Source organism: Panthera uncia (genome assembly GCF_023721935.1).
Source record: "Panthera uncia isolate 11264 chromosome B3 unlocalized genomic scaffold, Puncia_PCG_1.0 HiC_scaffold_1, whole genome shotgun sequence".
Lineage (NCBI taxonomy): Eukaryota > Metazoa > Chordata > Mammalia > Carnivora > Felidae > Panthera > Panthera uncia.
In genome coordinates this window covers 96,023,937-96,036,991 of record NW_026057582.1, presented here as the reverse complement: position 1 = coordinate 96,036,991, position 13,055 = coordinate 96,023,937, and the positions used below count along the sequence as shown (strand labels likewise).

The 13,055-nt window shown below is 35.6% G+C and overlaps 1 protein-coding gene across 4 annotated transcripts in view; it reads left to right on the top strand.

Annotated features, from left to right (window-relative positions):
* Positions 1 to 13,055, top strand: part of DNAAF4 (dynein axonemal assembly factor 4) — a 70,254-nt gene that overhangs the window by 2,822 nt on the left and 54,377 nt on the right. For all 4 annotated transcript variants that reach the window (XM_049613667.1, XM_049613666.1, XM_049613665.1 and 1 more), the window contains exon 3: positions 906 to 1,039. In XM_049613667.1, coding sequence (XP_049469624.1) covers positions 906 to 1,039 — 134 coding nt within the window. The remainder of the gene's footprint in view (positions 1 to 905; positions 1,040 to 13,055) is intronic.

The following is a 13,055-nucleotide window of genomic DNA, read 5'->3' as shown; positions in this document are numbered from 1 at the left end:
CCCCTTCTCCCCCTCTCCCCTTCTCCCCCTCTCCCCTTCTCCCCCTCCCTGTCTCCATCCCCCCAATAAGTAAGTAGACTTAAAATTTTTTTTAATTCCATACTTTTTTTTGGAACAACAGGCAAAAGTTTATTAAAATATAAGATTAGAAAGGAAGAATAGTAGCAAAGCTCTCTTTGCAGAGAGAGAGGATTGCCCCTAATTCAATTGAACCTCCACTGAAATTTAGCATTCCCTTCAACTATGAATGTAGGCAACAGACAACAATTGTATCAAAAATACAAATATCACAAATACATTTATATCACAAGTACCTTTATCTTTTATACTCATTAAAATACTTTGAGAGTATTTATTACACTTGTTATATATTATTTAATGCATTAATGAAGAAGCACATGTTAGTATATCACAAAAAAAAAACCCTCCTCTTGTAGGAGACCTCATGTGATATTTATTGTGATTAGGTTTATAAGCAAATAGTCCTGGTTTCTTGACAGAGAGGGAGGGGGATAAATGTGTACATTTCCCTCCATCCTGTCCCCTCCCCCTCTCTGCACCTCTTTCCCTCTCTCATTTAATTACCCTTTATCTCCCTTTTATGTCCCTCTCCCCATCCTCATCGTTCCCATCTTATTCACCTTTTTTATTGTTCCTACTTTCTCTCATCCTCCTCCCCCACGCCCCGTCATTATCTCCCTCTGTAGTAATTTATTGCTGTTACAGTTGCTTGCTTGCCTTTTAATGTTAGCTTCTTGGCCAGTTTAATATTGAAAAATGTTTTCATTTTTCCATGTGAAGTTGGGTCCCTCCCAAAATCTCATCTTGGATCAGTATGTCAGACGTTTTTTCCTAAATAAATCATTCATCATAATCCTAATTTAATGATATTTCTTATGTTTTAGTTGACAAAGAGATGATGCAAAGAATAAGGGAAAAATCTATTTTACAAGCACAAGAAAGAGCAAAAGAAGCTACAGAAGCAAAAGCTGCAGCAAGGCGAGAAGATCAAAAATATGCACTAAATGTTATGATGCAGGTAAGTTGCAGATTGATAGGAAAGTCCTCTAATTAAAGAGATAATAGTAAACTGTGTAAGGATAATTTATTACAATCACTGTACTTCCTCAAGTCTCTGTTCATGCTTTGGTTATAGGACTTATTATGTTATGTAGGCTATCTACACTTACATGTGTTCCTGAAAATCTATATGAAAATGGAGGATATAAAGATTGAACAATAGATTTACTTGTTTCAGGAAGAATGTTCTTTTTCCAAGGTAGTAAAAAAATGGTAAGGTTGTATGATAGAAGTGTTTTACTTATTTTTAAATCTTGAAATAATGGACATGATTATTTAAAACAAGAAGAGTCTTGAGGTGCCTGAGTGGCTCAGTTGGTCCGACTCTTGGTTTTGGCTCAGGTCATGATTGCACAGTTTCTGAGTTCAAGCCTTGCATCAGGCTCTGGACTCTGCTGTCAATGGGGAGCCTGCTTGGGATTCTCTCTCTTTTTCTCTCTCTCGCTCCTTCCCCACTGCTCTCTCAAAATAAATACATAAACTTAAAAAAATTAAAAAAAGAGCCTAGTTAAACACTAAATATTGACATATTAGTATCTTTTTTTAACTGTTGAGGCTTTCAAGTTAAAGCTTTTAATCAGCAATATATTTTTTGAGATATAATTCACATACCATACAATTCACTCATGTAAAGCTTATAATTTATTAGTTTGTTGTATATTTAGAGATGTGCAACTATCACCACAATCAATTTTAGGACATTTTTATCACCTCAAAAAGAAACCGTGTGCCCACTAGGAGTCACTCACCATTCCTCCCACCCACTCCAGCTCCAGGCAACCAGTAATCCACTTTCTGTCTTTATAGATTTACCTATTCTGACTAATTTTAACAAGTAATTTTTTTTTATTAAAAAAATTTTTTTTACATTTATTTTTGAGAAACAGAGACAGAGCATGAATGGGGGAGGGGCAGAGATAAAAGGAGACACAGAATCTGAAGCAGTCTCCAGGCTCTGACCAGCTGTCAGCACAGAGCCCGACAAGGGGCTCGAACCCATGAACCCATGAACGGTGAGATCATGACCTGAGCCAAAGTCCGATGCACAACCAACTGAGCCACTCAAGCACCCCTTTACAAGTAATTTCTTATCTCTATTCTCATGTTGACATCTTGAAATGATTAAGGAATCTATAACTAACATTTCATGAAGAGCTCTGTGGATCCAAGTCTCTTCTTTTGTATTTGGATTACTACTATTTTATTCATAATGAACAGTTCATAATTCCAAAGGTTTCTCCACTTGTTTCATTACTTCTACTTGACTTTATATATATGTGTGTGTGTATACATATATAGAGAGAGAGCACGTGTGTGCATGCGCCTATGGTTATTTGTATACTTTGTCTTTTACTTGAAAATTGAACACATGGTCAGCTGACCAAAGATTCCTGCTTTCAGTATATTTGAGTTCCATCTTTTCTTTATTGTGTTATTGCTGCTATCAGCCTTTTGATTTTATCATTTTCCTGAATTTTAAAAAATAAAAGCAAAATAATATAAAATTTGTGGTAACGGACAAATATTTACTGAACTAATAAAATAGTTAAATAATGGTATGCATTCTTCTGTATTGGTAAAATAATAAACCTGGCAGTACCACCATGTTATGTCTCGAAGTTATTAGTATACCGATATCTGAAAGCCTGACTTTGGTATTTGGAAAGATGGTTTTAGGGGTGTTAGTGTATAAAATGTGAAGCTGTAGATTATGTTAAAGTGGATAGAACCTATGGTAAGTCTATAGACTTTACTCCAAACTGTCCATGTTGTTTGTTTCTTTCCTTCAATAGAATTCAGAGTTGGGATTATGTTTTCTTTCTTCCTTATTATAGCCATTGCCAAGTTAAATAGTAGGTACTCAAATATTTGAATTAATTAATGTGAATACCTTGCTCTAATACCCTGTGACAGTAGCAACATTCTAGTTTGATGGATAGACACAGATTTTTTTTTTACTCTGTCTGATGTTAGACATTCAGAAAAGAACTTTCATGGTTCAGTAAGAGTAGATGAAGAGATACAACAACAAAAGGCAACATGTTATTAGCTTAAACCAAAAACTTAACTTAAAATTTGAATTACATCTCAAAAAAGAACAGTTTTTAGTAGTAATCTTTTAAAAATAACTGGGGCGCCTGGGTGGCTCAGTCGGTTAAGCGTCCGACTTCGGCTCAGGTCACGATCTCGCCGTATGTGTGTTCGAGCCCCGTGTCGGGCTCTGTGCTGACTGCTCAGAGCCTGGAGCCTGTTTCAGATTCTGTGTCTCCCTCTCTCTCTGACCCTCCCCCATTCATGCTCTGTCTCTCTCTGTCTCAAAAATAAATAAATGTTAAAAAAAATTTTTTTTTAAATAATTAGCACGGCTGGTGCTAAGACTCATTATAATGTCAGTTCACTGTGCTGTATTAGTCTGGTTGGGCTACCATAACAAAATACCACAGATTGGAAGGCTTAAACAACAGACAGTTGTAACAGTTCTGGAGTCTCGAAGTCAGATTGAGGTCCAGCAAAGTCAGTTTTGGGTGAGGAGTCTATTCTGGTTTGCAGTTGGCAGAGAGAGAGAGAGAGAGAAAGAGACAGAGAGAGAGACAAGGAAAGAAATCAGGTGTCTCCTCTTACTAGGACACTAATCCTGTTCTATCTGGCCCCACCCTTATGACCTCATTTAACCTTAATTACTTCATCAAAGGCCTGTTTTCCAAATATAGCTACCCTGGGGATTAAGTCTTCCACAGATTAATTTGGGGACACAGAAACATCCAGTCAATAACACTGTGTAATAAACTATCCAAAATTTAGCGACTTAAAGGCACAAATACTTATTTCTCAACATTCTGTATGTTGGTGAGGCATTTTTTGTGGTTTGGGGCTGGATTTGTTATGGCTGGATATTCTAGAATGGCCTCGCTCAAGTGTCTGAAACCTTGCCTGGAAGGTAAGCTTGAATAAGCACTTTTAAAGCTTTTGCTGTATCATATTTACTAATGTTTCATTAGCCAAAATATGTCATATCGCAAGCTCAGATTCAAGGGCTGGAGAAAGACTACACCTCTTCTAGGAAAGAGGGATTAAATCACATTGTAAAGGGGCATGCATATAGGATGGGAGGAATTTGGGGCCACTTTGCAAGTTCAGTGATAAAGCAGTGATCAGATGTAGTTCATTCAAGGCTCTGATTCCATCTGTCTGCATCATCTTTAGCACTGCATTTTCTTTGTGTCTATTTTATCCTAGGCTGATGATCTACATCGGCATATAACAAGGCCCAGTGGAAGACAGGCTGTTTTGTTGGCTCCCTTGTAAACCCATAAAACAATTGCTTTAGATGTTATAAAGTGATATTAGGGGGTGCCTGGGTGGCTCAGTCGGTTAAGCGTCCGACTTCGGCTCACGTCATGATCTCACGGCTGGTGAGTTCGAGCCCCGTGTCAGGTTCTGTGCTGACAGCTCAGAGCCTGGAGCCTGTTTCAGATTCTGTGTCTCCCTCTCTCTCTCTGACCCTCCCCTGTTCATCCTCTGTCTCTCTCTGTCTCAAAAGTAAATAAACGTTAAAAAAAAAATTTAAAGTGATATTAGAAATGATAATCAGTTTGACACCTGTTCACATGAATCATGAAGTCTTTGTTGCTTCAAACTAATTTTACAGAATCAGCTCTTCGCTATCTTTGCTGCTGATCTATCATTTGTTCACTTTATAGTCATTTGTTGAATACTGTGAAAGGTGTTGCTACAGAGTTGAACAAGTCAGTCTTCACTTTCAGTTTACTCATGGTACAGAGAAAGTGACAGGCGAGAAAAACAGATTGCACCAGAGGATGCATGAGAGGTCATGGGAGGATAAAAAGAGAACACTGACAAAAGACTGGTATCTCAGTCTGAGAGTATGGGCAGGAAATATGAGGCAGTGTTGTTTGTGCCCAATACTGGAGAATGAGTCACAGGTACCTGGAGAATAAATGGAAAAATTACAGACAGCTTGAATAAGCACATGACAGAAAGTGGCACAGTGAGGGAACATTTGTTGGTCAGAAATAAAATCTTAATATTTTGAAAATTTTCCTGAAGGTAATGGGGCACTCTTTAGCAATTTTCAGCAAGAATATCAAGTTAATAGGGTTTGTATTTTGGAAAAGTTCATTCTGGCTATTGAGTGTGAAGTGCTTGTAGTGTGGAGGCAGAACTTTTGTATTTTTAAGATAGAAAGACTTTGAACATATTTACATGTTGAATAAGAGGCCAGTAAAGGAAAGGTTGATAATACAACCAAAGCAGGGAATTGATGATGATGGAATGGGTGGGATGAAGGTGAACCAGTGAAAAAATTACTCTTAAGTAATAGCAGGATATATTTTTTAAATATTTATTTACTTTGGAGAGACAAAGAGTCAGGGGGAGGAGAGAGAGAGAAGGAGAGAGAGAGAAGTGGAAGGGGCAGAGAGACAGGGAGAGGATCTCAAGTAGGCTCCACACTGTCAGCGCAGACCCCCAACTCGGGGCTTGATGTCATCAACTATGAGATCTGAGCCAAAATCAAGAGTCTGATGCTTAACCGACTGATCTACCCAGTTGCCCTGTGGGGTATTTTATCTTTTGACACTAGAGGGCAGGACTAAGGAATAACTAAGTATTTGGAAAATTCTTAAGTACACAGATAGTTAAAAGAATCCTTTTTTTTTCTCCCCTCAGGATGAAGGAGGCAAGAGGGAAAGAGATTGAGGCAGAGTTATAGGTTTTGAGGTGATTAATGAAAGTTTGGAATACAGATGCCAAACTAATCTGAAACATGCTCTGTTGGACAGTGTTGACTGCTATTGCCTAGATTTCCTATCTTATTTACTATTTGTTTTATAGATTGCCCTGTTCTCTTTTGAGTTTTCCTTTTGTTTTCTACTTCAGGGTAAGTACTACTTGACTTTTGTCCTCTGAACTTTTAACCTAGGTAGATCAATTTTGAGGTGCTTTCTTCTTTTTCTTAAAGATAAAACCCAGAAATCTCAACCTGGGAAACAAATTTTGCCTAATCATGCAGATGAAGTATGAGTTGCTTTCTGGAGTTGTCTAGATTATACTATAGTGCCTTAAAAAGTTCTTATCTGTGGGGGTTGATTTCAGCTCAGGTAATAATCCTGGGGCCCGGGGATTGAGCCCCGTGTCAGGCTCCGTGCTGACAGCACAGAATCTGCTTGGGATTCTCTCTCTCTCTCTCTCTCTCTCTCTCTCTCTCTCTCTCTCTCTCTTCTTTCCCTCTCCCTCCGTCCCTCCATCTGTCCCTGTCTCCTGCTCACTTGTGCCTCTCTATCTAAAATAATGTTAAAAAAAATTCTTATCTGTGAAACCACATACGCTGTTTATTGGAAGAGTGTACAATGTACAAAAATACCGCAAGGAACTACTTGGCCATTTTTTATTCTATTGTTTATTAGTAATTTTAATGTTCCTAGCATTTTTTGTATCCCCCAGCCCCTCCTTTTTCTGCATCTTCTTTCCTTTCAGTATATGTCAGTACCCTGTTAGCCCTATTGATTTTCTCATAATCCTGTTTCTTCCTTTTACATAATTAGCATTTTCCCTATAAACCCATCTTTAGCGCTCTGTGCTTTTGGTAACTCCTGTTCTAACTCCTTTGACCAACTCTTTATATGTGAAGTCTTCATTGTCTTACCTTATTTGTTATTAACAGTTATTGCCATCATAAGACAATTATGCTGTTCATATACCCAGTCTTTGTATCACTATTCCTTTTGAATTTTATTTTTCACCTTTTCTGTCTTTGATATTTCTTTTTTTTTTTTCCTAAATTTTTTAAATGTTCATTTAATTTTGAGAGAGAAAGAGAGAGTGTGAGCAGGGGAGGGGCAGAGAGACAGGGAGACTCCAGGCTCCAAGCTGTAAGCACAGAGCTCTATGTAGGGCTTGAACTCACAGACTGCGAGATTATGACCTGAGCCAAAGTTGGACGCTCAACTGACTCAGCCATCCAGGCACCCCTGTCTTTGATATTTCTTATTGACAAGTTTTACAGACCAAATACACTTTGTTTTGTTTGTTTCTCCTTCAAAGTGTACCATGGTGGCTTTTGCTTTATTTTTAAGCTTCTTTTTTTTTTTTAATTTTACTGAGGTGTAATTGACAAAATTCTAATATATTTAAAGTATATAATGTGAACATTAGCTATACATATACATTGTGAAAGGAATCCCTTAGTGAAGTTAATTAACACATATATCACTTCATATAGTTATCCTTACATTAGATCTCAGCACTTATAGCTGAAAATTTGTACCCTATCATCAACTCCTCCCCATTTACCCTGCCTCTTAGCCCCTGGCAACCACCATTCTTTCTATTCTGTTTCTGTGAGTTCAATTTTTTTTTTAATTTGATGTATAAATGATACCATGCAGTATATATGTTATATATAACATGCATAGTATGTATATATATGTGTGTGTATATAACGAACAGAATGAATGTGTGTGTATAATGAACAGAATGAATGTGCATGTGTGTATATATACATATATCACATTTCAATCCATTCATCCATTAATGGATTCGGAAGATTGTTTCTATATCTTGGCTATCTTGAATAATTCTTCACTAAACGTGGTAGTGTAGACATCTCCTGGAGATAGTGACTTCATTTCCATTGAATATATATACCTGTTAGTCATTTGTGTATCTTCTTTTGAAAAATGACTAGTCACGTCCTTGGTACATTTAAAAGTTGTTAATTTATTTTCTTGCTATTGAGTTATGAGTCTTCTGTATTTTGCATATTAATCCCTTATTGGCCCTGTGGTTTACATATATTTCTCCCATTCAGTACATTACTTTTTTATATTGTTGGTGTTCTCTTTTGCTGTGCAAAAGCTCTTAAGATGTAGTCCCACCTTATTTTTGCTTTTGTTGCCTTTGCTTTTGGTGTCAAATCTAAAAAACCATTTCCAAATCAATGTCAAGGAGCTTATCACCTATATTTTCGTCTAGGAGTTTTAGGTTTTGGATCTTACATTCAAGTCTTTAATCCATTTTGAGTTCGTTTTTGTGTGTGGTGTAAGGTAGGGTTCCAGTTTCATTCTTTTGCATGTGAATATCCATTTTTTTCTAGCACCATTTACTGAACAGACTATCTTTGCGTCTTTGTACATTTTTAGTGCTTTTGTTAAAAATTAGGTGATCATACATGCATAGGTTTGTTTCTGGGCTCTCTATTTTGTTTCATTGATCTATATGTCTGTTTTAATGGTAATACCATACTGTTTTGATTACTCTAGCTTTGTAATATAGTTTAAAATTAGAAAGTGTGACACTCCAGCTTTTCTTCTTGCCGAAGATTGCTTTAACTAATTAGAATCTTTTTTGATTCCATACAAATGTTAGGATTGTTTTTTCTATTGATGTGAAAAATGCTATTGGAATTATGATAGGGGTTGTAATGAATCTGTAGATCACTTTGGGTAGCATGGCCATTTTAACAATATTCTTCCAATCCTTCAAGATTTATTTGTGTCTTCAATTTCTTTCAGCAGCATTTTGTAGTTGTCATTGTATAGATATTACACCTCTTTGGTTAAATTTGTTCCTAAGTATTTTATTCTTTTTTATGCTGTTGTAAATGAGATTTCTTCTTATTTTCTCTTTCTGATAGTTTGTTGTTAGTATAGGAATGTAACTGATTTTTTTTTATATGGACTTTGTGCCTTGCAGCTGTACTGGATTCATTTATTAGTTCTAACAGGGTGTTTTGGTTTTTTTTTCTTCTTTTTTGGAGTTCTTAGAGTTTTCTCTGTATGTCACCTGCAAATCTAGATACTTTTATATCTTCCTTTCCAATTTGGATGGCTTTTCTTACTTTTTTTTTTTTTTTTTTTGCCTAATGGCTCTGGCTGGGACTTCAGTACTATGTTGAGTAGAGGTGGTGATAGTGGACATTCTTGTCTTGTTCCTGATCTTAGAGGAAAAGCTTTTGACTTTGCACTATTGAGTATGATGTCAGCTATGGGTTTGTCATATATGGCCCTCATTTTGAGCTATGTTCCATATAGATCTAATTTGTTGGAAGTTTTTATCATGGAAGGATGTTGAATTTTGCTAAACGCTTTTCTACATCTATTGAGATGACCAAATGATTTTAATCCTTGATTTTGTTAAACTGATGTATGACATTGATTGATTTGCATATGTTAAACCATCCTGCATCCCAGGAATGAATCTCATTTGGTCATGGTGTATAATCCTTTCAATGTACTCTGGAATTTGGTTTGCTAATATTTTGTTGAGAATTTTTGCATCTATATTCATCAGGGATATTGGCCTATGGTATTCTTTTCATGTAGTGTTCTTATTTGACTGGTATGTGGGTAGTGCTGGCCTAATAAAATGAGTCTGGGAGTGTTCCCCCCTTCACTTTTTTAGAAGGTTTTCAAAAATGATGTGTATGTATCCTTTTCTAAATGTTGGGTGGAATTTACTACTGAAGCCATCTGATCCTGGAGTTTTCTTTGTTGGGAGGTTTTTGATGACTGATTCATTCTCCTATAACTGGTTTGTTTAGGTTTTGTCTTCATGATTCAGTCTTGTAGGTTGTACATTTCTATAAATTTATCCATTTTTTTAGGTTTTCTACTTTGTTATCATATAATTATTCATTTTACTTTTTTATGATCCTTAGTATTTCTGTGTTGTCAGTTGTGATGTGTCCTCTTTTATTTCTGATTTTATTTTTTGAGTCTTCTCTCCTTTTACCTTAGTTTAGCTTAATAGTTTTCAATTTTATTTTTCTTTTCAAAAAACCAGCTCTTAGTTTCACTGATCTTTTCTATTATCATTCTAGGCCTTACTGCATTTCTTTATGCTCTGATATTTATTATTTTTTTGCTTCTACTAATTTTGGGTTTAATTTATTCTGCTTTTTCTAATTCTTTAAGGTGTAAAGTTAGGTTGTTTATTTGAGATCCTTCTTTTTTCTTAAGGTAGGAGTTTATTACTATAAATTTCCCTTTTAAAATTGTTTTTGCTTCATCCTATAAATTTTGGTATTTTGTGTTTCCATTTTCATTTGTTCCAATATATGTTTTGATTTCCCTTTTGATTTCTTCTCTGACCCATTTGTTGTTCAGGAGTAATGTGTAATCTCCACATATTGGTTAATTTTTGTTTTCCTTGATACTGATTTCTACTTTCATGCCATTGTGGTCAGAAAATATACTTGAGCTAATGAATATTCTTTAACTCTTTTATGACTTTTTGTCTTGGTAGTAGCCATCCTAATGGGTGTGAGATGGTATCTCATGGTGGTTTTGATTTGGTCCTCAATGCCATTTTAATTTAAAATGTATCTTTGAAACCTACCCATTCCCCTTTCCTCCATTTTTAATTCTTTCAGATATTGGTAAGCAGAACCTTTATTTTTGGTTGGTCTTTTCCTCTCTTATCCCATCATTTGCCCTACACTTACTCCTTTTTTAAAAATAACAGTTTTGAGATTTCCTTCATACACTGTACAGTTCACTCTTAAGGTGTACAATTCTGGGGGCTCCTGGGTGGCTCAGCCGGTTAAGTGTCTGACTTTGGTTCAGGTCATGATCTCATGGTTTGTGAGTTCGAGCCCCACATAGGGCTCTGTGCTGACAGCTCAGAGCCTGGAGCGTGCTTCACATTCTGAGTCTCCCTCTCTCTCTGCCCCTCCCCTGCTCACGCTCTGTCTCTCTCTCAAAAATAAATAAATGTAAAAGAAAAATTAAAATAAATAAATAAATAAAAGTATTAAAAAAAATAAAGTATACAATTCTATGGCTTTTAGCTTAATCACAAGTTATGCAACCATCATGACTATGTAGTTCCAGAACATTTTCATCGCTTCAGAAAGGAACCCCATACCCATTAGCAGTCACTCACTTTTCTATCCTCCTCTGTAGTCTTTATCTACCTTCTGTCTCTATGGATTTGTCTATTCCGGATATTTCACATACAATATATGACCTTTGGTATCTGCCTTTTTTCACTTAGCATAATGTTTTTGAGTTCATTTATTTATTTATTTATTTTAATGTTTATTTACTTTTTGAGAGAGACAGAGCATGAGCAGGGCAGGGGGCAGAGAGAGAGGGAGACACAGAATCGGAAACAGGCTCCAGGCTCTGAGCTGTCAGCACAGAGCCTGACTCAGAGCTTGAACTCACAGACTGTGAGATCATGACCTGAGCTGAAGTCGGACACTCAACCGACTGAGCCACCCAGGTGTCCCTCATTCATTTTGTAAAATAAGTGAGACCTTCATTCATTTTTATAGCTGAACGATACTCCGTTGTATGGATATACCACAGTTTGTTTCTTTGTTCATCAGTTGGTGGAAATTTAAGTTCTTTTCACCTTTTAGCTATCGTAAATAGCACTGCTATGAACGTTCACTTATAATTATTTTTTTGAGTACCTGTTCTCAATTCTTTTGTGTATATACCTAGGAGTAGAATTGCTGGGACATTTAACTTTTTGAGGAGCCACCAAACAATTTTCCATAATGACTGTACCATTTGGCATTCTCTTCAGCAATATGTGATGATTCCAATTTTTCTACATCCTTGCCAAAACTTGTTATTTTTCATTTTGTTGTTTATAGTCGTCAGAAAGTATGAGCCCCCCAGGTTTTTTTTTTCAAGATATTTTGGCTATTCTGGGGCCTTTGCAATTCTATTTGATTTAAAGATTGGCTTTTTCATTTCAGTTATTATTGTAGCATATCTGTGTGTTATTTGGCAGTTTGAAAAGATCATTATATAAAATCTTATTTTTATAATTAAAAAATGAATAGAAAATAGAAAATGAATAGAAAATAGTGACATCACTAGTAAGTTTTTTTCTTTTTTCTTTTTTCTTTTGTATTTTCTGTGTTCTCACCATAATAAATGCATATTTTTTCATAATAAGAAAACCTTTTTTTAAAAAGGAGCAACACTTACCTTCTGATGATTACTTTTTCTACCTTTAATTTCTTTTTTCTGTAATAATAATTTACTAATTTTCTGTGTAAATCTACCAAATTTCTAAGCATATGAGAAATTAACTTTAGCTATTAACAGGTAGTCATCAGAAAAGACAGTATCTCTGACACTGCTTTTCTTATGTGTACATTTTGTCAGATGTGCTGACCTACATCCTTTTTGTGTAAGTGTATCCCAGATTCACAACATCTGTATAGAAGTACACTTTCAGCAATCATACATGTCCATTTTTTTGTTTACTTCAAACTTTTTCATCTTTTCCAGAAGTGTGGTTAAAATTCATTCATTCATTCATTCATTCATTCATTATACCCATTAGGATATTTGTTAGCCTTGGAAAGAAGAGAGTGTAGAAGCAAAAATACTTTTGTTGAGAGAAAAATGGAAAGAACTGAAATTGTTAGATGGTACTTAATCTTCTCAACAGCAAAGTCTTGAGATGGAAGTAGCAGAATGCACTTAGCATCTCTAAAAAGGAAACTGTTTGTAAAAGCTGTTATCAGAAATGAACAAGATTATTACTGAGCAGAAAGGAAAACATAAAGGGTAGGATATAAAAATATATTAACTCATTTCCATTAGTCCAAATCTGATTTGAGAAGTAATTTTTCTTCATCAATTCTTTTAGTTTTGTTCCCGTGAATTTGAAGGCTAGTCAAATGGGAACTTTGTAACATATATAACATTAAATATGTATGTAAATATACACGCCTTTGGCATGCCTTGCAATTTTGTATTGAAAGCTAGACATGTTATATCAGGTAGTAGAAACAGGTTATTAGGCTGATTTATTTTAATGTGGCTGGGATTTAGGCTATGTTTAATGTTAGCTGTAGCTGTTGGTATCAGAGGCGTCTGGTGTCTGTTTTGTTTTTTTTTGAACTCCCCCTTTGACTTTGGGCTTCTATTCCTCTTCTGTGAGAGTTTTTATCATAAGACTCTCTCTTATATAATCTACTCTCATTATCC